Source organism: Mustelus asterias, chromosome 2 (assembly GCF_964213995.1).
Source record: "Mustelus asterias chromosome 2, sMusAst1.hap1.1, whole genome shotgun sequence".
NCBI lineage: Eukaryota > Metazoa > Chordata > Chondrichthyes > Carcharhiniformes > Triakidae > Mustelus > Mustelus asterias.
The window spans coordinates 120,521,818-120,548,772 of record NC_135802.1 but is presented as its reverse complement, the minus strand read 5'-3'; the positions used below and the strand labels follow the sequence as shown (position 1 = coordinate 120,548,772).

General features: G+C 44.4%; 1 protein-coding gene across 1 annotated transcript in view; it reads left to right on the top strand.

The window, feature by feature from the left end:
• LOC144481005 (E3 ubiquitin-protein ligase MARCHF11-like) overlaps positions 1 to 26,955 on the top strand; it is a 95,565-nt gene that overhangs the window by 24,683 nt on the left and 43,927 nt on the right. Inside the window, exon 2 of the mRNA XM_078200633.1 lies at positions 23,037 to 23,192. Coding sequence (XP_078056759.1) covers positions 23,037 to 23,192 — 156 coding nt within the window. The remainder of the gene's footprint in view (positions 1 to 23,036; positions 23,193 to 26,955) is intronic.

Sequence of the window (26,955 nt, the reverse complement as noted above, 5' to 3'; positions counted from 1 at the left end):
CACCACCTTGCCCGGCAACACATTCCAGGCCCCCACGACCCTCTGTGTAAAATATGTCCTTCTGATATCTGTGTTAAACCTCCCCCCCTTCACCTTGAACCTATGACCCCTCGTGAACGTCACCACCGACCCGGGGAAAAGCTTCCCACCGTTCACCCTATCTATGCCTTCCATAATTTTATACACCTCTATTAAGTCTCCCCTCATCCTCCGTCTTTCCAAGGAGAACAACCCCAGTTTCCCCAATCTCTCCTCATAACCAAGCCCCTCCATACCAGGCAACATCCTGGTAAACCTCCTCTGTACTCTCTCCAAAGCCTCCACGTCCTTCTGGTAGTGTGGCGACCAGAACTGGACGCAGTATTCCAAATGCGGCCGAACCAACGTTCTATACATCTGCAACATCAGACCCCAACTTTTATACTCTATGCCCCGTCCTATAAAGGCAAGCATGCCATATGCCTTCTTCACCACCTGTGACGTCACCTTCGAAGATCTGTGGACTTGCACACCCAGGTCCCTCTGTGTCTCCACACCCTTTATGGTTCTTCCTCCTACTGGACCAAGACCCGGCCACCGAACATCAAGCCACTGTTTCCAGGACTGTCAATGACCTCATCTCCTCTGGAGATCTTCCTTCCACAGCCTCCAACTTCAGTCTCCCAACCCAGAGAGCCCGCTTCTACCTTCTTCCCAAAATCTACAATCAGGACTGCCCCAATAGGCCCACCGTGTCAGCCTGTTCCTGCCCCACCAAACTCATTTCCTCCTATCTTGACTCTATTCTCTCTCCTCTTGTCCAGTCCCTTCCCACCTACATCCGCAATTCCTCCGATGCCCTATGCCGTATCAACCTCTTCCAGTTCCCTGGCCCAAACTGCCTCCTCTTCACCATGGACGTCCAATCCCTCTCCACCTCCATTCTCCACCAGGATGGCCTCAAGGTTCTTCACTTCTTCCTCGAACAGAGGTCTGAACAATCCCCATTCACAACCATTCTCCTCCATCTGGCTGAACTGGTTCCCTCACTCAACAATTTCTCCTTTAACTTGTCTCACTTGCTGCAAATAAAAAGTGTGGCTTTGGGCACCCGCATAGGTCCCAGTTATAGAATCATAGAATCCTACAGTGCAGAAAGAGGCCATTCGGCCCATCAAGTCTGCACCAACCACAATCCCACCCAGGCCCTATCCACATATCCCTACATATTTTACCCACTAACCCCTCTAACCTATGCATCCCGGGACACTAAGGGGCAATTTAGAATGGCCAATCAACCGAGCCCGCACATCTTTGGACTGTGGGAGGAAACCGGAGCACCCGGAGGAAACCCACGCAGACACAGGAAGAATGTGCAAACTCCACACAGACAGCGACCCGAGCCGGGATTTGAACCCAGGTCCCTGGAGCTGTGAAGCAGCAGTGCTAACCACTGTGCTACCGTGCTGCCTGTCTTTTTATGGGTTATGCGGAGCATTCCCTGTTCCAGTCCTACTCCAGCTCCCTCACACAACTCCTTTATCGATACATCGACGACTATTTTGGTGCCACTTCATGCCACTCGTCTGGACCTGGAAAATCTTATCAATTTTGCTTCCAATTTTCACCCCTCAATCACCTTCACATGGTCCTTCTCTGACACTTCCCTTCCTTGATCCCCTCTGTCTCCATTTCTGGTGATAAACTGTCCACTAGTATACATTACAAGCCCACCAACTGCCACAACTACCTTGACTACAGCTCGTCACACCTCACATCCTCCAAGGACTCCATCCCATTCTCTCAGTTCCTTCACCTCTGCTGCATCTGTTCTGATGCCACTTTCCAAAACAGCGCTGCCGATATGTCTTTCTTCCTTCCTCAATCATGGTTTTCCACCCACTGTGGTTGACAGGGCTCTCAACCATGTCCAACCCATCCCCCGTGCCACTGCTCTCACCCCCTCCCCTCCCTCCCAAAACCAGGATAGAGTCCCCCTTGTCCCCACCAGCCTCCGCATTCAAAGGATTATCATCCGCCATTATGAGGAGAGACTGAGCAGATTGGGTTTGTATTCGTTGGAATTTAGAAGGCTGAGGGGGGATCTTATAGAGACCTATAAGATAATGAAGGGGCTGGATAGGGTAGAGGCGGAGAGATTCTTTCCACTTAGAAAGGAAACTAGAACTAGAGGGTACAGCCTCAAAATAAAGGGGGGTTGGTTTAGGACAGAGTTGAGGAGGAACTTCTTCTCTCAGAAGGTGGTGAATCTCTGGAATTCTCTGCCCACTGAAGTGGTGGAGGCTACCTCGTTGAATATGTTTAAATCACGGATAGATGGATTCCTGATCGGTAAGGGAATTAGAGGTTATAGGGATCAGGCGGGTAAGTGGAACTGATCCACTTCAGATCAGCCATGATCTTATTGAATGGTGGGGCAGGCTCGAGGGGCTAGATGGCCTACTCCTGCTCCTATTTCTTATGTTCTTATGTTTCTTATTTCTCCCAACTCTAGCATGATTCCACTACTCAACACATCATCTCCTCACCACCCCGTCAGCATTCCGCAGAGACCATTCTTTCCGGGACACCTTGGTCCACTCCTCCATCACACTCAACAACTCACCCCCTGCCCACAGCACCTTCCCATGCAATCGTAGAAGTTGCAACACCTGCCCCTTTATCTCACTGGTCACTGTCCAAGGTCCTAAACACCCCTTCCATGTGAAGCAGCACTTCACATGCACCTCCTTCAATCTGGTCTATTACATTCACTGCCCCCAATGCGGTCTACTCTACATCGGAGAGACCAAACGTAGACTGGGTGACCGCTTTGCTGAACACCTTTGTTCTGTCTGCAAGCAGGAGCCTGACCTTCCTGCCGCTTGCCACTTCAACACACCTCCTGTCCACATGTCCGTCCTTGGCCTTTTACAATGTTCCAGCAAACCCCAACGCAAACTGGAGGAACAGCACCTCATCTTCCGATTGGGCACTTTACAGCCTTCTGGACTGAACATTGAGTTCAACAACTTTTAGAGCATGAACTCTTCCCTCCACCTTCATCCCATTTATTTCATTTCATTTTGTTTCATCCTATTCATCCATCTTTCTCACCTCCATTTTTCCTCTTGCCACCCTGACCCCGCAGAGCAACTGCCACATTCCTCAGGTGGTCCTTTAACAATCTGCACCTCCGTTCTGCCATTCATGCATTCTGATCACTTAATGGACACTTTGTAGCACCTTCTTAGCCTTCTGTATCCTCATTTACATTCCCTTTGTCCCATTCCACCTCCCACCCTCATAGTATAAATCTGCACTGATTCTCTTTGCTCTCAGCTCTGATGAAGGGTCATCTAGACTCAGTGTTGGCTCTACTCTCTCTCCACAGATGCTGTCAGACCTGCTGAGATTTTCCAGTATTTTCTGTTTTTGTTTCAGATTCCAGCATCTGCAATATTTTGCTTTTATCTTATTGCTCTAGAAACCCAGGTTCCAATCCCACCAAGGCAGATGGTCAAGTTTGAATTCAATAAAATCTGGAATTAAAAGTCAAATGATGATCATGAAACCATTGACGATTCATTAATATCCTTTAGGGAAGGAATTTTGCCGCCCTTCCCTGGTTTGGCCGACATGTGATTCCAGGTCTGCAGCAATGTAGTGACCTTTAAATGCCCTCTGAAATAACCTAGTAAAAACTCAGTTCAAGAGTAATTAGGGATGGACAATAAATGCTGACTCAGCCAGCGATGCCTATATGCCCTGAATGAATTTTTAAAAAAGCAAGGATCCAGTCAGCAGGTCCGGAAGCACCTACGAAGAGAGAAACAGAGTTAAAATTTCAGGTCATTGACATTTTGTGGATGACTGCATGCCAACATCTGTCAACGGGGAAACGCTAGAATCCAGTGTTAAGGCATTAGTAGTAGGGAATTTACTCTGAGTCAGAATGGTTTTGTGAAAAAGAAATCATATTTGACAAATTTATTAAAATTCTTTGGGGAGGTAACAAGCAGGGTGGATAAAGGTGAACCAGTAATGCAGTGTATTTGGATTTTCAAAAATGTTCAATAAAGTGCCACATAAAAGGTTATTATTACTCAAGATAGGTGTTGGGAGTAATATAATTAGCACAGACAGGATTGGCCAACATGAAACAGATCTTACCAGAATTTGGCAGAGTATTGGTTCCAGCGAGGAAAAACAGCGTGTTTCTCCCACAGGTCGGTTTTCTCTCCAGATCTTACCACACTCTGAAACTTGCCCAACTTTTATTTTGACAATGTCATGCAAGAGGGCGGGGCCGAAACACATGGGCAAAACCCGGCTGCACTGAGATCAGGTCACGATGTTCGAAAGGTGCACAGATCAGAACATGAATAAACCTCTCCTCCTGCTGCCCATTACAGAGGTCTCAGGCCCCCACTGAACAGAGTCCGAGTTAGAATCAGCACCACTGCCACCCCCCCCCCCCCCACCCCCACCTCCCTCCTTCCCCCCCCAACCCCAACCAGCCATCGTCAGGATCCCCAGCTCCCATGTCCACTCCTGGCCGCCATCACATACAACTGGCCCCACCCCCCTCCCATGAGGCTCCCACAGGGATCTGCCTCTTGGCACTGCCTGGTTGGCATGGGCACGGTGAACCTGATTACACCAGTGGCAAAAAAATCGGAAGTTGCAATCTCGCCGGCGGATTCATGACTTACAGCTTTTGCTGGACATTGAGCCCCCTCTGCTACTCCTGTGGACGATGAACATGGGCTCCAGATCCTGCCAGAGAGTCAGAATAAATGGGTCATTTTCAGATTGGCAAACTGTATGTAACTAATCAATGCCACAGGGATCAATACTGAAACCTCAGTTATTTACAATCAGATGAAGGGACTGACAGTCTTCTAACCAAATTTGCTGATGATACGAATGTAGGTAGGAAAGCAAGTTGTGAGGAGGACACAGTCTGTATAGTGAATCGGCTAAAAAAATTAGCAGATAGAGTGAAAAGTGGAAAAATGTGAGGTTGTTCTCATTGGTGGGAAGAATAGAAAAGCAGAATATTATTTAAATTGAGACACACTAGAATGTTGCAGTACAGAAGGATCTGGGAGACTTGTACAAAAAGGTATGCAGTTTCAGCAAGTAATTAGGAAGGCAAATGGAATGGTGACCTTTATTGCAATGCAAGGTGGATGCAATATAAAAGTAGGAAAGTCTTGTTATAAAAGTACAGGGCACTGGTGAGATTGCATCTAGAGTACTGTGTACAACTTTGGTCTCCTTATTGAAGGAGGGATATGATTGCATTAGAAGCAGTTCAGAAAAGGTTCACTAGGCTGATTTCTGGGATGAAGGAGTTGTGTTATGAGGAAAGATTGAGCTTGTTGGACCTGTACTCATTGGAGTTTAATGTAAGAATGAGCGCTGATCTTATTGAAACATATAAGGTTTGACAGGGTAGATGCTGAGTCGGTGGTTCCCCTTGTGGAGGACTCTCGAACAGCTTAAAAATGGTCCTTCATTTATAATGATTATAATGAGGAGGAATGTCCACTCTCAGAGGGTAATTGGAGTGAAGGCTGGGTAATTCACAGAATCACAGTGCAGAAGAGGCCCTTTGGCCCATCAAGTTTGCACCAACACTTGAGAAATACCTGACCTACCTAACAAATCCCATTTACCAGCACCTGTCCCATAGCTTTGAATGTTATGCTGTGCCAAGTGCTCATCCAAGTACTCTTTAAAGGATGTGTAGCCACTCGCCTCCACCACCCTCCCAGGTGGTGCATTCCAGGCCGTCACCACCCTCCGGGCAAAAAAGCTTAACCTAACCCCCCCCAAAAACCTCCTTCCCCTCACTTTGAACTTGTGTCCCCTCGTGACTGGCCCTTCAACTAAGGGAACAGCTGTTCCCTGTCCATGTCCATGCTTCTCATATTGTACACCTCAATCAGATCGCCCCTCAGTCTTTGCTCCAGCAAAAACAACTCAATCTCTCTTCATACCTTAAATGTTCCATCCCAGGCAGCATCCTGGTGAATCTCCTCTGCAGCCCCTCCAGTGCAATCACATCCTTCCTATGATGTGGTGACCAGAACTGCACACAATACTCCAGATGTGGCCTCACCAAAGTTCTATACAATGCCAACATGACTTCCCTGCTTTTATAATCTATGTAAGAAGTTTAACAACACCAGGTTAAAGTCCAACAGGTTTATTTGGTAGCAAAAGCCACACAAGCTTTCGAGGCTCTGAGCCCCTTCTTCAGGTGAGTGGGAATTCTGTTCACAAACAGAACTTATAAGACACAGACTCAATTTACATGAATAATGGTTGGAATGCGAATACTTACAACTAATCCAGTCTTTAAGAAACAAAACAATGGGAGTGGGGAGAGCATCAAGACAGGCTAAAAAGATGTGTACTGTCTCCAGACAAGACAGCCAGTGAAACTCTGCAGGTCCACGCAACTGTGGGAGTTACAAATAGTGTGACATAAATTCTGATTCTAGGATCGCATGATAAAGACTCAGGAGGAAAAAAGCAGAAATATTTATGTGAAATAGTGTGACATAAACCCAATATCCCGGTTGAGGCCGTCCTTGTGTGTGCGGAACCTGGCTATCAGTTTCTGCTCCGCGACTCTGCGCTGTCGTGTGTCGCGAAGGCCGCCTTGGAGAACGCTTACCCGAATATCAGAGGCCGAATGCCCGTGACCGCTGAAGTGCTCCCCAACAGGAAGAGAACAGTCTTGCCTGGTGATTGTCGAGCGGTATAATCTATGCCTCGATTGATAAAGGCAAGTAATTGAATATTTTCAAAGCTGAGTTAGACAGACTTTTAATCTACAAGGGAGTCATGAGTTATGGAGGGCTGTCAAGAAATTGGAGTTAAGGCCACAATCAGATCAGCAATAATTGCACTGAACGGCAGAGCAGGCTCAAGGGGCCAAATGGCCTACTTCTGCTCCAATTTTGTATAATCTTCTGATGGCCTCACATTAATTTGAAACATTAGCTCTGTTTCTCTGCATTGCTGCCTCACAGCACTAAGAACCTGAATTCAATTCTGGCCTTGAGTGACCGTCTGTGTGGAGTTTGCACATTCTTCCCGTGTCTGTGTGCATTTCCTCCGGGTGCTCCAGTTTCCTCCCACAGTCCAAAGATGTGTAGATTAGGTGGAGTAGCCATGGCAAATGCATGGGCTCATGGGGAAGGGGCGGAGGGTGGACCTGGGCAAGTTGCTCTTTCAAGATACTCTTGGGGCTGCATAGTGGCACAGTAGTTAACACTGCTTCCTCACAGTGCCAGGGACCTGGGTTCCGCTCCCGGCTTGGGTCACTGTCTGTGCGGACTCTGCATGTTATCCCAGTGTCTGCATAGGTTTCCTTTGGGTGCTCCAGTTTCCTTCCATTGTCCAAAAGACATGCTGGTTAGGTGCATTGGCCATGCTGTCTTCAGAGTACCCGAACAGGCGCCGGAGTGTGGCAACTAGGGGATTTTCACAGTAACTTCACAGCGGCGTTAATGTAAGCCTACTTATGACGCTAATAAATAAACTTTAAACAGAGAATTGGTGCAGACTCGATGGGCCGAATGGCCTCTTTCTGCACTGTGGGGATTCTCTGATTCACGGATTCATTTGCAATATTTTGCTTTTGCATGCAGCTTTTGTTGGGAGAGAAAACTCAATAAAAGTCCTCTTTTTCAAGGCAATTGATAGTAATTAAGTGTTAAATTATCAGTTTTTGTTGTGTACTCTCATTTATCTGGAAGTGTAAGCTTACTAAACTCATATTTCATGACTTAGGATCCTTACAAGAGAAGTTTTTTTTTATCCATGCGATCAAGCTGGATGAATGGCTATGTTTCAAAGGCACAATTATTGTATTCTACATAATTAAAATTTAATTCTAAATAGTACACAATAGGGCACATCTTTCCTTTGCAAAATGGACAGTAATCTGTTAAGGGTACATTGCCTCCAAGTCTAATTGTCATTCTGATCAAATCAATGTAATGAAAATCTGTGGGGTTCTATAATGGGTGGGTGATCAGAATACTGTGCATTATAGTGAGTGAAAATTGAACACTGTCCTTGTAAACAAAAATCAAAAACAAAGTAAGTGTAACCACATAACCTTTAAACAAGATCTCTAGTGTTAATCTACATCAAATAATGATTAAAAAACAGTAGAAAATGTATTGCAATTTTTGAGAATGAGCATTTAGAAAATAGTAAAGAACCCTCTGGGACATAAGACCTGTACAATTCAATCTAGCTAAATAAATAAACATCTTATTGCTTTTTAAAAAATAAATGCAGGAAATCCATTTGTGTATAAGGAAATAATTGACAAGCAGCATTAATTATTTCTCAATATATCCATTGCTGATTTCTGTAAGAATCCAGAGATTTACATTGATTTTTGCTACACTGAATTCGCAGCCTCAGTGATATTGTGAGGCAAAAGTAATGATAATGATTTTAAACATCTTAAATAACTTTTTGCTATTGGATGAATGGTCCAACAATAATGTAACTTAATGATTCATAAGTTGTCAAGTGCATAAACATTAATATAACTAACTTTGGTCATGTCTGTGCCATGACATGTTAAAGTTAATGCTTTCAGACTGGTGTGTATGTTTTGGCATTTGTCAAAATGTTGATCTGAACCTAACTACAAAGCCATTTTTCAGATAAAATCCCTTGGAAATTTATTAAAACATAATGAAGTTCAAACCTCTTATATTTGAAGTTTGTTTGTAAATCAATAGTTCATATCAAAATAAATGGTACTCCATAGAGGGCGATGGGGAAATAGCTAGCCAACACTTCCTTGAGAGCCTTTCAATGGTCTATGCAAGAATATCACAGGACTAGGTTACTTGTTGCTCTCCCAGTTCAAGAACACTATGCAATCAGTCCAGATTGCTGCCTCCCATGTTAGCACTGTACAGTCTGAAGCCAGGTCCTCTTGTAAGACCATCTGCCATTGAATACCAGCAATTCTCCACCAGCCATGCTACAACCGCTAGACAGCAATGTGTATGAGCACTAGGACTGGCAAAAATGTGGAAAATACGGATATGAACAGAGATGATTAGCTGGAATTTTATGGAATATTGGCTGGATTATTGGATAGAGTTCATTTGGATTTTTTTTTATTTCAACATTGTGACCAAGGTGATGTTGTGATTTTTAGCGATAGATGGAAGGTAAGGCATGTAAGGGAATTTTAAGTTGTGTTCAGTGGAACCATGGTCAGATAAGGCAATCATGAATACTTGGGCTGGAAACTGTATGTGTTGGTGGCCTACTCCCTATTCTGCTTCCTGTTTAGAAAAAAGAAGAGGTCTGAAATCACAGTTATTTACTGAAAGAATGAAGCCAGAGTAACTTTTACTATACAGGAATCAAACAAGGAAGTTAATCACTTATAATCTAACACACAAAGACAACATTAGTTAAGCAGGAATTAACACACAAATTGCAGTCTGATAAGATATAAATTACACATTAAATAGCAGATATGCATTGGCTCAGCAGTCTAATCAGCATATAGGTAATCAAACTCAGACACAACGGCAGGATCTAGTGACCCTGTTCACCACATGCGCAAATTCCATTGTGGCCATTAAATCTCATGAGGGCCAAATTAGATCATTCCTACAGCAGCGTGATGTCATGCCAGTGCAAATCACTGGTGCCCTCTAGCATCCTGACAATGGGAGGGATGGGGAGGTGCCCTGATCTCCATTGAGGGGAGGGGGTTGACCTTGTATGCAACTTTGAGATCAGGTGGCCTTTGAAAAGGGTGCTCCGATCTCAGAATCCCAGCTTTGCCAGGCTGTTTGTTCTCCATTTCCCCAGATGACTGTGTGATCCTCACCAGCAATTTGAAATTGCGCAAAGTCCTGTTTATTCAGGTGAGAAAGGGTGTCTGTGAAGCTGTGAGTTTCACACAGCTTTTCTCACCTGGTCCAACACTCTGTGCAATTTGTGACTGTCCTTCTTGTGAAAAATCTCAGCTCCTCTTTCTTTAGGATTTAGCCTAATTTGCAGCAGACGGCAGAGCAACTCAAATTCTAAGCATACGGTCATCATCAAAAATGGCACACGTCTATGGAATCTCCTCAACTCAGTCTGGATGGTGTAGGTCCACCAATGTCATCTTAAAGTAACAGAAACGGCTGCAGCAATTGTGTCTTTGCTTATTCTCTGCTTCTGGATCTAGTCCCTGTCTTCCACAGCATGGCCTCAAAATAAGGGGGAGCAGATTTAGGACTGAGTTGAGGAGGAACTTCTTCACACAAAGGGTTGTGAATCTGTGGAATTCCCTGCCCAGCGAAGCAAAGGAATTAAGGGTTATGGTGAGCAGGCGGGTAAGTGGAGCGGAGTCCACAATAAAGATCAGACATGATCTTACTGAATGGCGGTGCAAGCTCAAGGGGACAGATGGCCTACTCCTGCTCCTAGTTCTTATGTTCTTATATCATTTCAGCCAGAAGTTTTGGTTTCCAATCCTCAGTTTCAGTCTCAATTTTCTTAGCAACTGGGAGGGTGAGTTTCCTTTCCAGTTTCCCTTTTGTATTAGTTCCTGCCTCAAAAAATACAATCTTTGACCATGATTCCCTCACACACCACAAATGCTGCCTAACCTGCTGGATGTTTTCAACATTTATCTCACTCTTTGACATGTTTAACATGTTGAGTTATATCTCAAGTAGTTGTAAGAAAAGCTAAATGATGAAGTATTTGATAATCTAACAATTTTATTAGATAATATTACCCTTATTTGCTGCTGATAGAATGTCAAACAAACCATAAAAAGTTGTCACAATTATACCCATGCAACACAATATTTTGGAGCAGGCCCTCTACCTGTTAAAATGATTGTCATCCTGACAAGGTGCTTTGCTTGAAGTTGTAAGTAACGATCAGATGCATTTATTAATACATCAGCAACTAGCCATAACATAACAGGAAAAATGCAGTAAAAAGATCAGTGGAGACTATCCTCAAAATTAAATTAGACAACATAAATAAAAATGACATATGTTGACAATATATAACTTGAAGAGGAAGCTCAAGCATAAAGAAAAGTTAAAATTATAATATGACAAGTCACTATGTTTGGCATTCTTTTACCTGACTAAATGTATTACTTTTTAAATGCACATATTTGTGTTTTGGGAGGAGTTGATGAACCTGACTGTAATGGAACTCAATTTGCTTCTAAATACCAAAACCTTGGGTATTTACATGTGTGCTATATTCTTCAAATACTAACACTATATCCAGGAAAAATCAATTCAGCTGAATGGTGTACATTCAGTTACATTTATTTTCCAGTCGGTACCTTTTCCTACAAAGTTACAATAGACAAGGGGAAGAAAGCTATGGAAATGAACTCCAATGTATATTCTATGCAGTTTGCACAAACAGCTCATCAATAATTAATTTTAACTCTTACATGCTGTAGCCAACAAGAAATGATCCATCATAGACAGAAATTAATTTCATTAATTACACTGTGCAGGTCTGGCAGTGGAAATTTGGCAATACCGTATATTTGAGGCAGTTTTTTCCTCTTACACACTTTGGCAATTCTCTCAATGTTGTAAGCATGTTTTGGGGAATTGAAAGTCACCAGAATTGGCTTTCAACAAACACTTAGTGAGCTTACCTTTGTAGTAACTGAAGGCAACTCGATGTGGCTCCAACAACAAGGATTTATTAAACTATAATAACTATTTACACCCTAAGGGTCTGACAGAACATATACACAATCTACTCTCTTCTACTCCTGGCTTCAACTGAGGTGCTTCCAGTCCCAAGACTCATGCCCTCGCTCCTGATTGGCCCAGGTTCCTGCACCTCTGCTCCATTGGGTCTGATCATGTGACCTGCAAGAGATCCCTCCTTAAAGGGGCCACATTACCACACTCCTTCCCCCACTGACTCTTGAGTCCACCTATGAGTGAAAGCAGAAGAGAAACATAGAAGTACAGACACAATATCACATTAGGGACACCAAGGCAAAGTCCATTCAGACTCTTGTGGAACAGCGCAATGGTAGCACAGCGGTTAGCACTGTTGCTTCACAGCTCCAGGGACCTGGGTTCGATTCCCGGCTTGGGTCACTGTGTGGAGTTTGCACATTCTCCTCGTGTCTGCGTGGGTTTCCTCCGGGTGCTCCAGTTTCCTCCCACAGTCCAAAGATGTGCGGGTTAGGTTGATTGGCTATGTTAAAATTGCCCCTTAGTGTCCTGAGATGCGTAGGTTAGAGGGATTAGTGAGTAAAATATGTAGGGATATGGGAGTAGGGTCTGGGTGGGATTGTGGTTGGTGCAGACTCGATGGGCCGAATGGCCTCTTTCTGTACTGTAGGGATTCTATGATTTCTATGAACTCTATTCACAGTCCTTCAGCAACCAATGGAAAATGGCGTAAACCAATGAGACCCCAAATGGTAGATGAGGGTACAGATATAACCCTTTGTGGATTTTAATGATGACTAACTTTTGGGAGTCTTCATCCAGCTCCAGCTGCTGGTATGCATGACTAAGATCTAACATGTACTTAAGGCCTCCTGCTAATTTTGCACAGAGGTCTTCTATTCTCGGACTGGGGTATTGATTTATCTGGACTTATCACAGTTAACTTATCATCTCCACAGATACTTACAGTGCGATCTGGCTTCAAAATAGGGACTATGGGTGAAGCCCATTCAGAAAACTGCACTGGTTTTATGACACCCAAATCTTTTTAACTTTGCTCCTACTTTTTGGTGAAGTACATAAGGCACTGGGCAGGTTTAAAAGAATTTAAGTGTAGCCTCAGGGTTCAAATAAACTTTGGCTTTAGCCCCTTTTATTTGCCGAGTTCCTTTTGGAAAACTTCTGAGTATCTGCACAGGAACTCCATCCTGAACATTCAATATCTCCAGCCAGTCCAACCTTATCTGTTTCAACCAGATACAACATATGAGACAAGGTTTGTGACCCTTAATTACTAGAACAGGTGCTGCCTGGTTCCTTAGGATACCGATACTGCAGCTACTCCTACTAACATCAGTATCTCTCAAATATAGGTTGATAAAATGGCCTCAGACTTAAAGGGTTGCATCCCTTTCTGGAGGTATCTGAAAGCTTTATGACTGTGGCCGCAGCTCCAGTGTCGACCTCCATCTTTCGAGGTCCGCTGTTGACATCAGGTCTATCTCAATAGGTGGTACCTTGTTGAGTTGGACCTGGTTTAACGTCTACATTTCAGATTCCTTGTTGGGTTCCTCAGCCAGTTGCTTTAACAGTGTTACCTTAATCATCGATTATTTTTGTGCATTCTTTCCTGCGTGCTTTACTCTGCACCAAGACTGCAAATGACCTTTTTTCTTACAGCAAAAACACATATAATTTTGGCACGTCTCCTGGGAGTGCCCTGCCACACACCAAAAACATGCTTCCATCTGTACTGCCTCTCTCGGACTCTGCTGTGCCCTCACTCCGACTGTTCCTCGCAGCAGCCATTTCCTGCCATAACCGGTTCACCTCATTGGGCACACCCTGTAATTCACTAACACCTTGCTCAGTGCATTCTGTCTCCTGGGCCATCTCTATGGCTTTTATCAAAGAGATTTTAATCTCAGCCAGCATCTTTTTTGTATAGTGTGGCTGTTTATCCTGCAGACCAAACAGTCTCTCAACATCTCCCCCAAAGCTGGGTCAAAATTACAATGTCTGCCACAGTGTGGCTATGAACCTGGAGACCATCTCCGCAGCTTCCCTCACAGCAGAATGAAACTTATACCTCAACATGATCATTGAAGGTTAAAATGATCATTGACCAATCCCACTGTTTGAAAGATGTCTGGTGCTTCAGGTGATGTTAGGCTTCTCACCAGGCTGTAAGTCTGTGGGCCACAGACTGTGAGTAGCATCACCTTTTGTTGATGATGAAACAGAAGCATTACATTGTATAAGAATGGGGCGAGTGGCAGTGTGGCTGGATAGATGGGATGGTGGTGATGTACTTGGAAAATGAAAGCTGGGTGCTGCTGAATGTTGAGTGGGGCAAAGGGAGATGCAGAATGCTTGGTAAAACAGAATAAGAGAGGACGGAGCACAAGATGTGGTTGAATCAGTAAATGTACTCACTTTTCCTGATCTACTAGATAATTAAAGTGCATCCTACATTTCATCCAAGATGTGGGCACGTTACTGCTACTTACCTTCTCAGCTACACTCCTTCTTGGTGAGAGCTACTGGTTTCTGAACATTCAATTTCTATTTTAAACTAGTGTGGCAGGGGGGAGGGGATCAAAACAGTAGGTCAGTAAGTACTGAGGCTGGGGTCGAGCTGGGGGCCAGGGCAAGGCAAGCTAAGAAGAAGAGCTTTCTGGAGCAGGATGACCTGAGTGGGCCTGGAGTGCATCTGCTTCAATGCGAGGAGCGTAACGGGTAAGACAGACGAACTTAGGGCCTTAATGCTTACGCGGAATTTGGATGTGGTTGCGGTGACGGAGACATGGTTAAAAGGACAGGACTGGCAGTTGAATATTCCGGGGTATAAGTGTTTTAGGCGAGACAGAGGAGGGGCTAAAAAAGGTGGGGGAGTAGCGGTATTAGTTAGGGAGCATATTACAGCAGTGCAGAGGGTGGACAATTTAGAGGGGTCATGTAATGAGTCGCTGTGGGTGGAGCTCAGAAACAGGAAAGGTGCAATCACTATGCTGGAGATATACTACAGGCCACCCAACAGCCCACGGGAAGTGGAGGAATGGATATGTCAGGAGATTCTGGATATGTGCAGAAAAAATAGGGTTGTTGTAGTGGGAGACTTTAATTTCCCTGGTATAGACTGGAAAGTGCTTAGGGCTGGGGGTCTGGACGGGGAGGAATTTGTAAAATGCATACTGGAAGGTTCTTTGGAACAGTATGTAGATAGCCCAACTAGAGAGGGGGCTATACTGGACCTAGTTCTGGGAAATGAGCCCAGTCAGGTTGTCAAAGTTTCGGTAGGGGAACATGTGGCAAATAGTGACCACAACTCTGTTAACTTGAGGATAGTAATGGACAAGGACGAGTGTTGTCCTAAGGGTAGGGTGCTAAATTGGGGGAAGGCTAACTATAGTTGGATTAGGCAGGAATTGGTGGCCGTTGATTGGGAGAGGCTGTTCGGGGGTAAGTCCACGTCTGGCATGTGGGAGTCTTTTAAGGAACAGTTGATAAGGCTGCAGACAGGCATGTGCCTGTAAAAAGGAAGGATAGGAAAGGTAGGATTCGAGAGCCGTGGATAACTAGGGAAATTGAGGATCTGATCAAAAGGAAAAGAGAGGCGTACGTGAGGTCCAGGCAACTGAAAACAGATGGAGCTCTGGAGGAATACAGAGAAAGGAGGAAAGAACTCAAACGGGGAGTTAGAAGGGCAAAAAGAGGTCACGAAATGTTCTTGACAGACAGGATTAAGGAGAATCCTAAGGCAGTTTATTCATATGTTAGGAACAAAAGAGTTGTCAGGGAAAAAGTCGGACCTCTCAGGGACAAAGGAGGGGAATTATGCTTAGAACCCAAGGGAATAGGGGAGATCCTAAATGAATATTTTGCATCGGTATTCACAAAGGAGAGGGACTTGTTGACTGGGAGTGTCTCAGAGGGAGGTGTTAACCCATTAGAGAGAATCTCCATTACAAGGGTTGAAGTGTTAGGTTTTTTAGGTAACATTAAAACTGACAAATCCCCACGGCCTGATGGCATCTATCCTAGACTGCTCAGGGAGACAAGAGATGTAATTGCTGGGCCTCTGACGGAAATCTTTGTCTCTTCATTGGACACAGGTGAGGTCCCTGAGGATTGGAGGATAGCGAATGTGGTACCGTTATTTAAGAAGGGTAGTAGGGATAACCTGGGTAATTATAGGCCAGTGAGCTTGACGTCCGTGGTAGGGAAGTTGTTGGAGAGGATTCTTAGAGACAGGATGTATGCGCATTTAGAACGGAATAATCTCATTAGTGACAGACAGCATGGTTTTGTAAGAGGGAGGTCGTGCCTTACAAATTTGGTGGAGTTTTTTGAGGAAGTGACAAAAATGGTTGACGAAGGAAGGGCCGTGGATGTCATCTATATGGATTTCAGTAAGGCATTTGACAAAGTCCCTCATGGCAGGTTGGTTAAGAAGGTTAAGGCTCATGGGATGGGTAGAAAACTGGCTTGGCCACAGGAGACAGAGGGTAACAGTGGAAGGGTCTTTTTCTGGCTGGAGGTCTGTGACCAGTGGTGTTCCGCAGGGCCCTGCACTGGGACCTCTGCTATTTGTGATATATATAAATGATTTGGAAGAAGGTGTAACTGGTGTTATCAGCAAGTTTGCGTGTGACACGAAGATGGCTGGACTTGCGGATAGCGATGAACATTGTCGGACAATACAGCAGGATATAGATAGGCTGGAAAATTGGGCGGAGAAATGGCAGATGGAATTTAATCCAGATAAATGCGAAGTGATGCATTTTGGAAGAACTAATGTAGGGGGGAGTTATATAATAAATGGCAGAACCATCAGGAGTATAGAAACACAGAGGGACCTAGGTGTGCAAGTCCACAAATCCTTGAAGGTGGCAGCACAGGTGGAGAAGGTGGTGAAGAAGGCATATGGTATGCTTGCCCTTATAGGACGGGGTATAGAGTATAAAAGCTGGAGTCTGATGATGCAGCTGTATAGAACGCTGGTTAGGCCACATTTGGAGTACTGCGTCCAGTTCTGGTCGCCGCACTACCAGAAGGACGTGGAGGCGTTAGAGAGAGTGCAGAGAAGGTTTCCCAGGATGTTGCCTGGTATGGAGGGTCTTAGCTATGAGGAGAGATTGGGTAAACTGGGGTTGTTCTCCCTGGAAAGACGGAGAATGAGGGGAGACCTAATAGAGGTGTACAAAATTATGAAGGGTATAGGTAGGGTGAACAGTGGGAAGCTTTTTCCCAGGTCGGAGGTGACGATCACGAGGGGTCACGGGCTCAAGGTGAGTGCGGCGAGGTATAACTCAGATATCAGAGGGACGTTTTTTACACAGAGAGTGGTGGGGGCCTGGAATGCGCTGCCAAGTAGGGTGGTGGAGGCAGGCACGCTGACATCGTTTAAGACTTACCTGGATAGTCACATGAGCAGTCTGGGAATGGAGGGATACAAACGAATGGTCTAGTTGGACCAATGAGCGGCACAGGCTTGGAGGGCCGAAGGGCCTGTTTCCTGTGCTGTACAGTACTGTTCTTTGTTCTTCCACCCATTGTTGGGGAAAAGCATGTACCTGCTGGTTCTGACTGCACCCAGCAGTAATTCCAGTGAACTGTCCTTGCTCAATTCTTCCTTTAAATGTTGCTGAGATTGCATCAAGTGGATGTCGATCATGCCCAATGTACAGATAGTTGTGAGGTGCACAACCTGAAGTCAAAATTGACTCGGCTGAGTTGAGGTCTCACATTCCATCCTGCTGAGTTGAATTCTGAATTTCGCCCATAAAATTTCAGCTCAGAAACTGTTATTACTTGTTAAATTCCTTAACTCTGTTACAATCATCTAACCAGTCCATACAATCATTAATAATAGTGAAATGTAAAAAATTCCAATGGCTAGTTAAGTAGAATATAGCCATACAGCGGTTGAACTTAGACTGGGGGACTGGGCGGGGGGGGGAGTGGCGATGTTACCATAAATATTATAAGTCCAGGATGGGTGTGAAACCGGGAGGGTTTCTGGCAGCAGAGACCTGTCATTCAGCCTCTGCTGCTGTCAGTCAGCCTCCATGGCATAAACATACCACCCCAGCCAGCCCCCCTGGGCTGGTATGTTTATGCCATGGAGGCTGGCTGACAGCAGGGGGCCCATGACCTATTGCGAGGGATCGATTCCCCCCTCCCACCCCCCCACCCCATGAGCGGTTGCCCGACCATCCCCCGACCATGACCAGCTGCCTGACCCCCTCCCCCATGGCTAGCCCCAATTGTTCCTCCTCTCTCCCCTGACTAATCCCAATGCAGAGTGCACAGCAGGTCCCCCCACCACCGACTGGCCACCCCCCTCTGCCCCCCCCAACAGACCCCACCCCCCCCCCCCCCCCGGCCCCAGCCCCCTTGGCACAGCCTAGTGGGCAGTGCCAGGGCACCCAGTGGGCAGTGTCAGGCTGGCAGTGCCAGGCTGGCACTTGCCAAGGGGCACCCCCTTGCCCCCATTGCTGGGGACCAGCTATGATTCTTGCCGAAGAGAGCCTCTCCTGGAGAGGTCACACAGGCAAGTGAGTCCAGACAATTCCATCCTGGGTTCATTAATTCAATGTAAAATCAGATTTGAATGTAATGTCAATAAATTATTCACCTCGCACTTGAAATCGTGCCGGATGTCCGGTGCCGGTAAGATCACGAGAGGCGAGAAATTGGCGTGAACCTGATTTTTCAGCTCTCTTGTAATCGTACCCCTTGATATTGGACTTGCGTTTATATGGCACTTTTCATAACCTCTGGATATTTTAAGTGTGTTATAGTGAATGAAATACATTTGAAGTGTAGTCACTATTGGTAATGAGAATAACATGGAGATTGGCATGATTCCAAATTTTGTCAGACTCAGCAAAGCACTCGAGTTAAAATTGTGCTATATCCGGCTGAATATTCCAGTCAAGCGATTATTATCCTTTGCAGCTGGAAAGCTAACACTGAAACGTCCATTCTGGTTCCAGAGTTGAACTTTGAAATTCCAATCATAACACAAATTATCATGCAGAAGTACATTTTAAGCACATTCCATTTTGCAATGCCTAAATCCAGATTCCATTGGAAACTGCTCTTTAACCTGCGTTGCATCATTGTACAGCACATACTCCAAAAGGCATCATAGAAATACTGATATTACAGCCCAGACAGAACCTCAAGTTAGACAAAACCAAAATAAATCTTCCCACAAGCTTCAATACATTGCCATCCAACTGATAGATTCATACATGCTAATAAATGTTATTATATAAGAACATAAATCTATTTTACTTGAAACATTGCAAGTGAGCCTTATATATAATGATCACCAAGAACTCCTGGAGACAAAATTGTCACTACATGAAAAAGAATTGTTCCCTCACATTATCAACAAAGTTGAGGTCGCTATGAAATTCTTCAGGGCTTGCTGGGGAAACACAAAAGTACAGATCTTAAGTGGCTGCATTCTGCTGTTGCTTTCCATTTGCTAATTTACGGCTGGTAATCATAGATTATTAGTTAACAGGGGCAATTGTGAATTTCTGTACCTGGGAGAAAGCCTTTCCTGCCAGTACTTTGAATTTGCAAAACTACCTCGAAGATTTCAAGGATTCTAAGAGTTGAAAAACTGGAACTAACACTTTACACCTGCCAAATCCCTGGATAATATTTTGCAGTTCAGAAAATTCTAAACATGGTCAAAACCCATTGGGGAAGTGAATTAGATTTTTTTTGCATGTTGAGGTATCAATCCAGTTTTTGGAGGACGTGGGCACACCGACAGACATTTGGGTGATTAGTGGGAACATCGGAAAAATATGTTACACTGGAGCAGTCGACAATAAATACTCTTGAAGCTAGTTTAAGGTACTTGACAGAGGAGACAGAGCTTTGCATTGCTTTTAGCTTAATGTTGTCCAATATGTTAATTAATAACTGCATGCGGCTTATTTCATTTATGATTAGTAAATAAAAATGGGTAACAGTGTTGTTGAACACTTATCAGCATGACATATGTATATGTATGTAAACCTTTTTGTTGTGTTATTGTGAGTTCTTTGGTTCTTTGAATATTAAATGCTGCTTGTTAAGTAAAAATGAACATACAAAGTACTGTGTGAGGGTGTTTAAGGAATTTTGATTAAAATAGTCTGTATGTAGCTAAAACTGTTACCAGTGCAATTTCTATTGGACAATCTGTTTATGCTAAAGCAGTCTTAAGAGTGATTGATACTGACAATGTTAGCTGAAATGGAAAGTTTTTCTTCAGCACTAGCATCCGTCATCTTGATATACATAGAAACGATGATGGAAAAATAGGAAGATTTATGGAATTTTAAAAACACAATCGCAAAGCTTAAAATTTGCAGAAATTTATTAGAAACTATGATTGCCACACTCAAAAGAACTCACAAACACAATCTGTAACCTGCCTTATTGAATCAAAAAATGAAGAGCACATCAATACATATAAGCATAATAAAACAGAATCATGTGATTCAGATGGACAGACAAAGCAGCATTTAAAAGCTGGAGATAAAGGAAGGAAACAAATCATGGATGAAAAGTTATGAGTAAGGAAAGCAATCAACTATTCACAACACAGCGTACTGTGATATGCAATAAAGAATCAGCTGCGGCTATAGAGGGTATGGTTGAAGAGTAAGGGTCATTTTGAGAAGTTGAGCTTGTTGTAATTGACATAAGTGATTCTGAAGACAATGGCAGCAAGGCTGAAGTATATGAGATTGAAGAACCAGCATGACACACAAAGACGTCACCAACTGAGTAATATGAAATTTCCTGCATACCTAATGCATTGTGTAGTGAAACAAGTTTATGATATAAGACTGATTTTGTGTTGTGGATTTTCCTTGGAGTAGCAGGCCTGCTTCTTTTGTGTCAATGGCCTTGTTGAAATGAATGACATTCTAGACGTGGCTACAGCACAATTTATTCAAGATCCAGTGAGGTTTGCCACTGATTATATATCCGATCAATTGCAAATTGATAATTGCTAACTTTTAGGTTTTAGCCATGAAGCTACCTAATTTGTAAGCATTTTCTATAGCTGTGATTTTGTCTTTCTACGAATGAATATGGTTCATACTTTTTAAGATTCATGCTCATTTGTTTAACACACATAATGCATGATCCATGACCAAGAGAATAGGCAACTCATTCCTAAGCTTCAGACATTGTTACTTAGACACCGGGGGCAATTTTGTGCCTGTGTTTACCATCAGTGAGAATGACAGCGCGGGTGCAAAGTCTTGTGAGAGTCGGGAAACGAGATTCTTACCAGCGGGATCTCTTTCTGACTTTTTTTATGACTGGTGACATAGCAAAGTTCCTGCCCAAAAAGGGTGGGAACTTCTTTTAAGTACATTTTAATGAATTTACATATTATTAAAGGGCCAACACACCACATGATTCCTCCCTCACTGAATATTCAAACCTCGCTGACCTGACATAACATCGGTGAAGTTCATAACAGCTTTTACAAGGGAGAGAAACAATTGAGGGGTTCCTGCCATGGGTACCAAGGTCAAAATACCTCCAGAGGAAGAGGGCATAGACCACTACATAGAACACTACAGCGCAGTACAGGCCCTTCGGCCCTCGATGTTGCGCCGACCAGTGAAACCAATCTAAAGCCCCTCTAATCTACACTATTCTAATAGCATCCATATGTTTATCCAATAACCATTTGAATGCTCTTAATGTTGACGAGTCCACTACTGTTGCAGGCAGGGCATTCCACGCCCTTACTACTCTCTGAGTAAAGAACCTACCTCTAACATCTGTCCTATATCTCTCACCCCTCAATTTAAAGCTATGTCCCCTCGTGCTAGCCATCATCATCGGAGGAAAAAGGCTCTCACTATCCACCCTATCTAATCCTCTGATCATCTTGTATGCCTCTATTAAGTCACCTCTTAACCTTCTTCTCTCTAATGAAAACAACCTCAAGCCCCTCAGCCTTTCCTCATACGATTTTCCCACCATACCAGGCAACATCCTGGTAAATCTCCTCTGCACCCTTTCCAACACTTCCACATCTTTCCTATAATGCGGCGACCAGAACTGTACGCAATACTCCAAATGCGGCCGCACCAGAGTTTTGTACAGCTGCAGCATGACCTCCTGGCTCAGAAACTCAATCCCTCTACCAATAAAAGCTAACACACCGTACGCCTTCTTAACATGCCTGGTCATTGCGCCCTGATACTGGCCCCTGGCACAGGTTGGCAGTCATGATGTGGAGATGCCGGCGTTGGACTGGGGTAAACACAGTAAGAAATCTCACAACACCAGGTTGGCAGTACCAGCCTATGCTGGGGACATTGCCAGATTGCCAGGGATGGGGCCTCTGGGGAGCCCAATTGTGGGGGGTTCTCATTGTGTGTGGTGAGGGAGAGTGCTGAGGTCTTTGAAGGGAGGGGAGTGGCCATTGAAGGGGAAACTTGCATTGGTGGGGGGGGGGGGGGGGGGGGGGGGGGCCTTGCAGTGATGGGGCAGGAGGGCAGAGCAGGCATTGAGCGGAGGAGTGGTGGCGATACTGCCGTGGTGGCTGTTCTGGGGGGAGGGGGGGAAGAGCCCCTAATAATTGTTCCATGGCAATGGGGGGGTGGGGAGGGAGAGAGAGAGACCCCTGAAACCTTCGTGGAGCGGGTGGGGGGAGTTTATCGTCAGTTCTGATCGGGGTGCCTCCTTATCTCTGTGGAGCCAGCCCGCAGGCTTTATCAGATCCTGTCCCGCCAGACTGATGACGTAAACCACACAACCCAGATTTTGTTTTGCCAGAGTGGCTCTAAGATCTGATCCAGAAGCTCAGCTGTACATCTGGAGAGATACACATTGGAAAATTCCTATTTGGCAAGAGATGTGGCAACTGTCTATTTTATTTTCTTCTTCTTCTTTGTGTATCAGTTCAAGATCAATAATTCATACCTTCCTTTATTTCATGTTCGAGATCAGGAACTGAAAAACTAAAAAAAAGTACTTCAGATTTGTGTGTCAAAGAAAAAGACACATCTGAAAGTATTATATCTAAAGTTCAGATCAGGCACTTTCTATTCAAATCTCAGCTTTTTTTAAAGACCATTTGAAAAAAGAAATGAAATCGACAGAAACTTGATCAAGTATAGGTTTAAAAGCACTCCAAATTAATTTGAATACTTTGAAAATGGTATGGTACCTGAAGATATATTTCATGAGGGAACATCTGAACTAAGCACATTTACACAAGTTTGTGACAACTGTACTGCAGTTTTTAAAATCTTTTTTGTTCTCCCTTTGTGCCTCCTTAAGGGTGAATTGCTGAGTCCTTGTCGATGTGATGGTTCAGTACGTTACTCGCACCAGCCATGTCTTTTGAAATGGATTAGTGAAAGGGGATCATGGAGCTGTGAGATTTGCTGTTACAGATACCATGTTGTGGCAATAAAGATGAAAAGACCATGCCAGGTAAAGAGTCTTCATATGAAGTATTCAATAAAAAAGTCTATTTCAAACCATAGGCTGAGATGTCTACCTCGGGGAGGCTTTCATGTTACGATGATAGACTTTGTTTATGTTTAATTAGTTATGACAGTGCACCTTTAATATCCAGTGAACTTTATTTTATGTGTTCACATGAAGATGCTTCTGACAATGTGAGCTGCCTAAAATATTGAGAGTAAGTTTGCATCAAATGTTTCCACAGCTCAAACTGATGTGTGCTTCTGCTGTCCAGACACAGAAATAAGACCTCAGCATGAGCATGTGACCATTCAATCCAGAAAGAATTGTGATAAATACCTCTGTATGTACTGATGTCACATTTATCCCCATTACAATTATAATTTTAAGATAAGAAACAAATACTGCTTTATATAGAATATAAAAGAATACATACTGTGAATTGAAACCGCATTGTTTGACATTAGTAGAAGAGTGTGAACAGATTCACAATGTTTGTCTATTATTTGAACAAAAACACTAACTATATTTTAATATTGGTAACACATTGGTTGCTTGCTTTTAGTTTAACATACTGAAATTGGATACTAAAGGCATATTTATGATTTTTTTGTAATTGCAAAAGATGTGTGGGTAAGGTTGATTGACCATGTCTGGAGTGCTTATACTTCAATGCAAGGAGCGTAGCAGGTAAGACAGATGAACTTAGGGCCTTAATGCTCACGAGGAATTTGGATGTGGTTGCGGTGACAGAGACTTGGTTGAAAGAGGGACAGGACTGGCAGCTGAATATTCCGGGGTACAAGTGTTTTAGGCGAGACAGAGGAGGGGCCAAAAGAGGTGGGGGAGTAGCAGTATTAGTTGGAGAGCATATTACAGCGGTGCAGAGGGAGGACAATTCAGAGGGGTCGTGTAACGAGTCACTCTGGGTGGAGCTTAGAAACAGGAAGGGCGCAGTCACTATGTTGGGGGTGTACTACAGGCCCCCCAACAGCCCAAGGGAAGTGGAAGAACGGATATGTCAGGAGATACTGGATAGGTGCAGGAAAAATAGGGTTGTTGTAGTGGGAGACTTCAATTTCCCTGGTATAGACTGGAAATCGCTGAGAGCAGGGACTCTGAATGGGGAGGAATTTGTAAAATGCGTACAGGAGGGTTCTTTGGAACAATATGTAGATAGCCCGACTAGAGAGGGGGCTATACTGGACCTCGTACTGGGGAATGAGCCCGGTCAGGTCTTCAAAGTTTTGGTAGGGGAACATGTGTCAAATAGTGACCACAATTCTGTTAGCTTTAGGATAGTGATGGAAAAGGATGAGTGGTGTCCCAAGGGTAAGGTGTTGGATTGGGGGAAGGCTAACTTTAGTGGGATTAGGCAGAAATTGGCAGCTCTTGATTGGGAGAGGCTGTTTGAGGGTAAATCCACATCTGGCATGTGGGAGTCTTTTAAGGAACAGTTGTTAGGGCTACAGGACAGGCATGTGCCTGTTAAAAAGAAGGATAGGAAGGGTAGGATTCGAGAACCGTGGATAACCAGGGAAATTGAGGGACTGGTCAAAAAGAAAAGAGAGGCGTATGGTAGGTCCAGGCAGCTAAAAACGGAGGGAGCTCTGGAGGAGTACAAAGAAAGTAGGAAAGAACTCAAACGGGGAATTAGAAGAGCAAAAAGGGGTCACGAAATGTTCTTGGCAGACAGGATTAAGGAGAATCCCAAGGCATTTTATTCATACGTTAGGAACAAAAGGGTTGTCAGGGAAAAAATTGGACCTCTCCGGGACAAAAGTGGGGAATTATGCTTGGAGCCCAAAGAAGTAGGGGAGATCCTAAATGAATACTTTGCGTCGGTATTCACAAAGGAGAGGGATGTGTTGACTGGGAGTGTCTCGGAGGGGAGTGTTGAACCGTTGGAGAAAATCTCCATTACAAAGGAGGAAGTGTTAGGTTTGTTAGAGAATTTAAAGACTGACAAATCCCCAGGGCCTGATGGAATCTATCCAAGGCTGCTCAGGGAGACGAGAGATGAAATCGCTGGGCCTCTGACGCAAATCTTTGTCTCGTCACTGGACGCAGGTGAGGTCCCAGAGGATTGGAGGATAGCTAATGTGGTCCCGTTATTTAAGAAGGGTAGGAAGGATAACGCGGGTAATTATAGGCCGGTGAGCTTGACGTCCGTGGTGGGGAAGTTGTTGGAGAAGATTCTTAGAGATAGGATGTATGCGCATTTAGAAAGGAATAAACTCATTAACGATAGTCAGCATGGTTTTGTGAGAGGGAGGTCATGCCTCACTAACCTGGTGGAGTTTTTTGAAGAAGTGACCAGAATGGTTGACGAGGGAAGGGCCGTGGATGTCGTCTATATGGACTGTAGTAAAGCGTTTGACAAAGTTCCTCATGGTAGGCTGGTGAAAAAGGTTGGATCTCATGGGATAAAGGGGGAGGTGGCTAGATGGGTGGAGAACTGGCTTGGTCACAGAAGACAGAGGGTGGTAGTGGAGGGGTCTTTTTCTGGCTGGAGGCCTGTGACTAGTGGTGTTTCGCAGGGCTCTGTATTGGGACCTCTGCTGTTTGTGATTTATATAAATGACCTGGAAGAAGGTGTAACTGGGGTGATCAGTAAGTTTGCGGACGACACAAAATTGGCAGGACTTGCAGATAGTGAAGAGCATTGTCAGAAGCTACAGAAGGATATAGATAGGCTGGAAATTTGGGCAAAGAAATGGCAGATGGAGTTCAATCCTGATAAATGCGAAGTGATGCATTTTGGTAGAAATAATGTAGGGAGGAGCTATATGATAAATGGCAGAACCATAAAGGGTGTAGATACGCAGAGGGACCTGGGTGTGCAAGTCCACAGATCCTTGAAAGTGACGTCACAGGTGGAGAAGGTGGTGAAGAAGGCATATGGCATGCTTGCCTTTATAGGACGGGGCATAGAGTATAAAAGTTGGGGTCTGATGTTGCAGATGTATAGAACGTTGGTTCGGCTGCATCTGGAATACTGCGTCCAGTTCTGGTCGCCACACTACCAGAAGGACGTGGAGGCTTTGGAGAGAGTTCAGAGGAGGTTTACCAGGATGTTACCTGGTATGGAGGGGCTTAGTTATGAGGAGAGATTGGGTAAACTGGGGTTGTTCTCCCTGGAAAGACGGAGGATGAGGGGAGACTTAATAGAGGTGTATAAAATTATGAAAGGCATAGATAGGGTGAACGGTGGGAAGCTTTTCCCCAGGTCAGTGGTGACGTTCACGAGGGGCCATAGGTTCAAGGTGAAGGGGGGGAGGTTTAACACAGATATCAGACGGACATATTTTACACAGAGGGTGGTGGGGGCCTGGAATGCGCTGCCAGGCAAGGTGGTGGAGGCGGACACACTGGGAACGTTTAAGACTTATCTAGACAGCCATATGAACGGAGTGGGAATGGAGGGATACAAAAGAATGGTCTAGTTTGGACCAGGGAGCGGCGCGGGCTTGGAGGGCCGAAGGGCCTGTTCCTGTGCTGTATTGTTCTTTGTTCTAAATTAACCCTTGTGTCAGGAGGATTAGCCGGGTAAATATGAGGGGTTACTGGAATAGGGCCTGGGTGGGATTTCGGTTGGTGCAGACTCGATGGGCCGAATGGCCTCCTTCTGCATGTAGGGATTCTATGATTTTATAAGTATGAGTAATTTCATCATGTTATATAATAATGAATTTTTTCTTGATTAAAATTCCTAATAATAAAATAAACTTTCATAATTACTGAAAACATTCAATTGTACAAAGTGAAA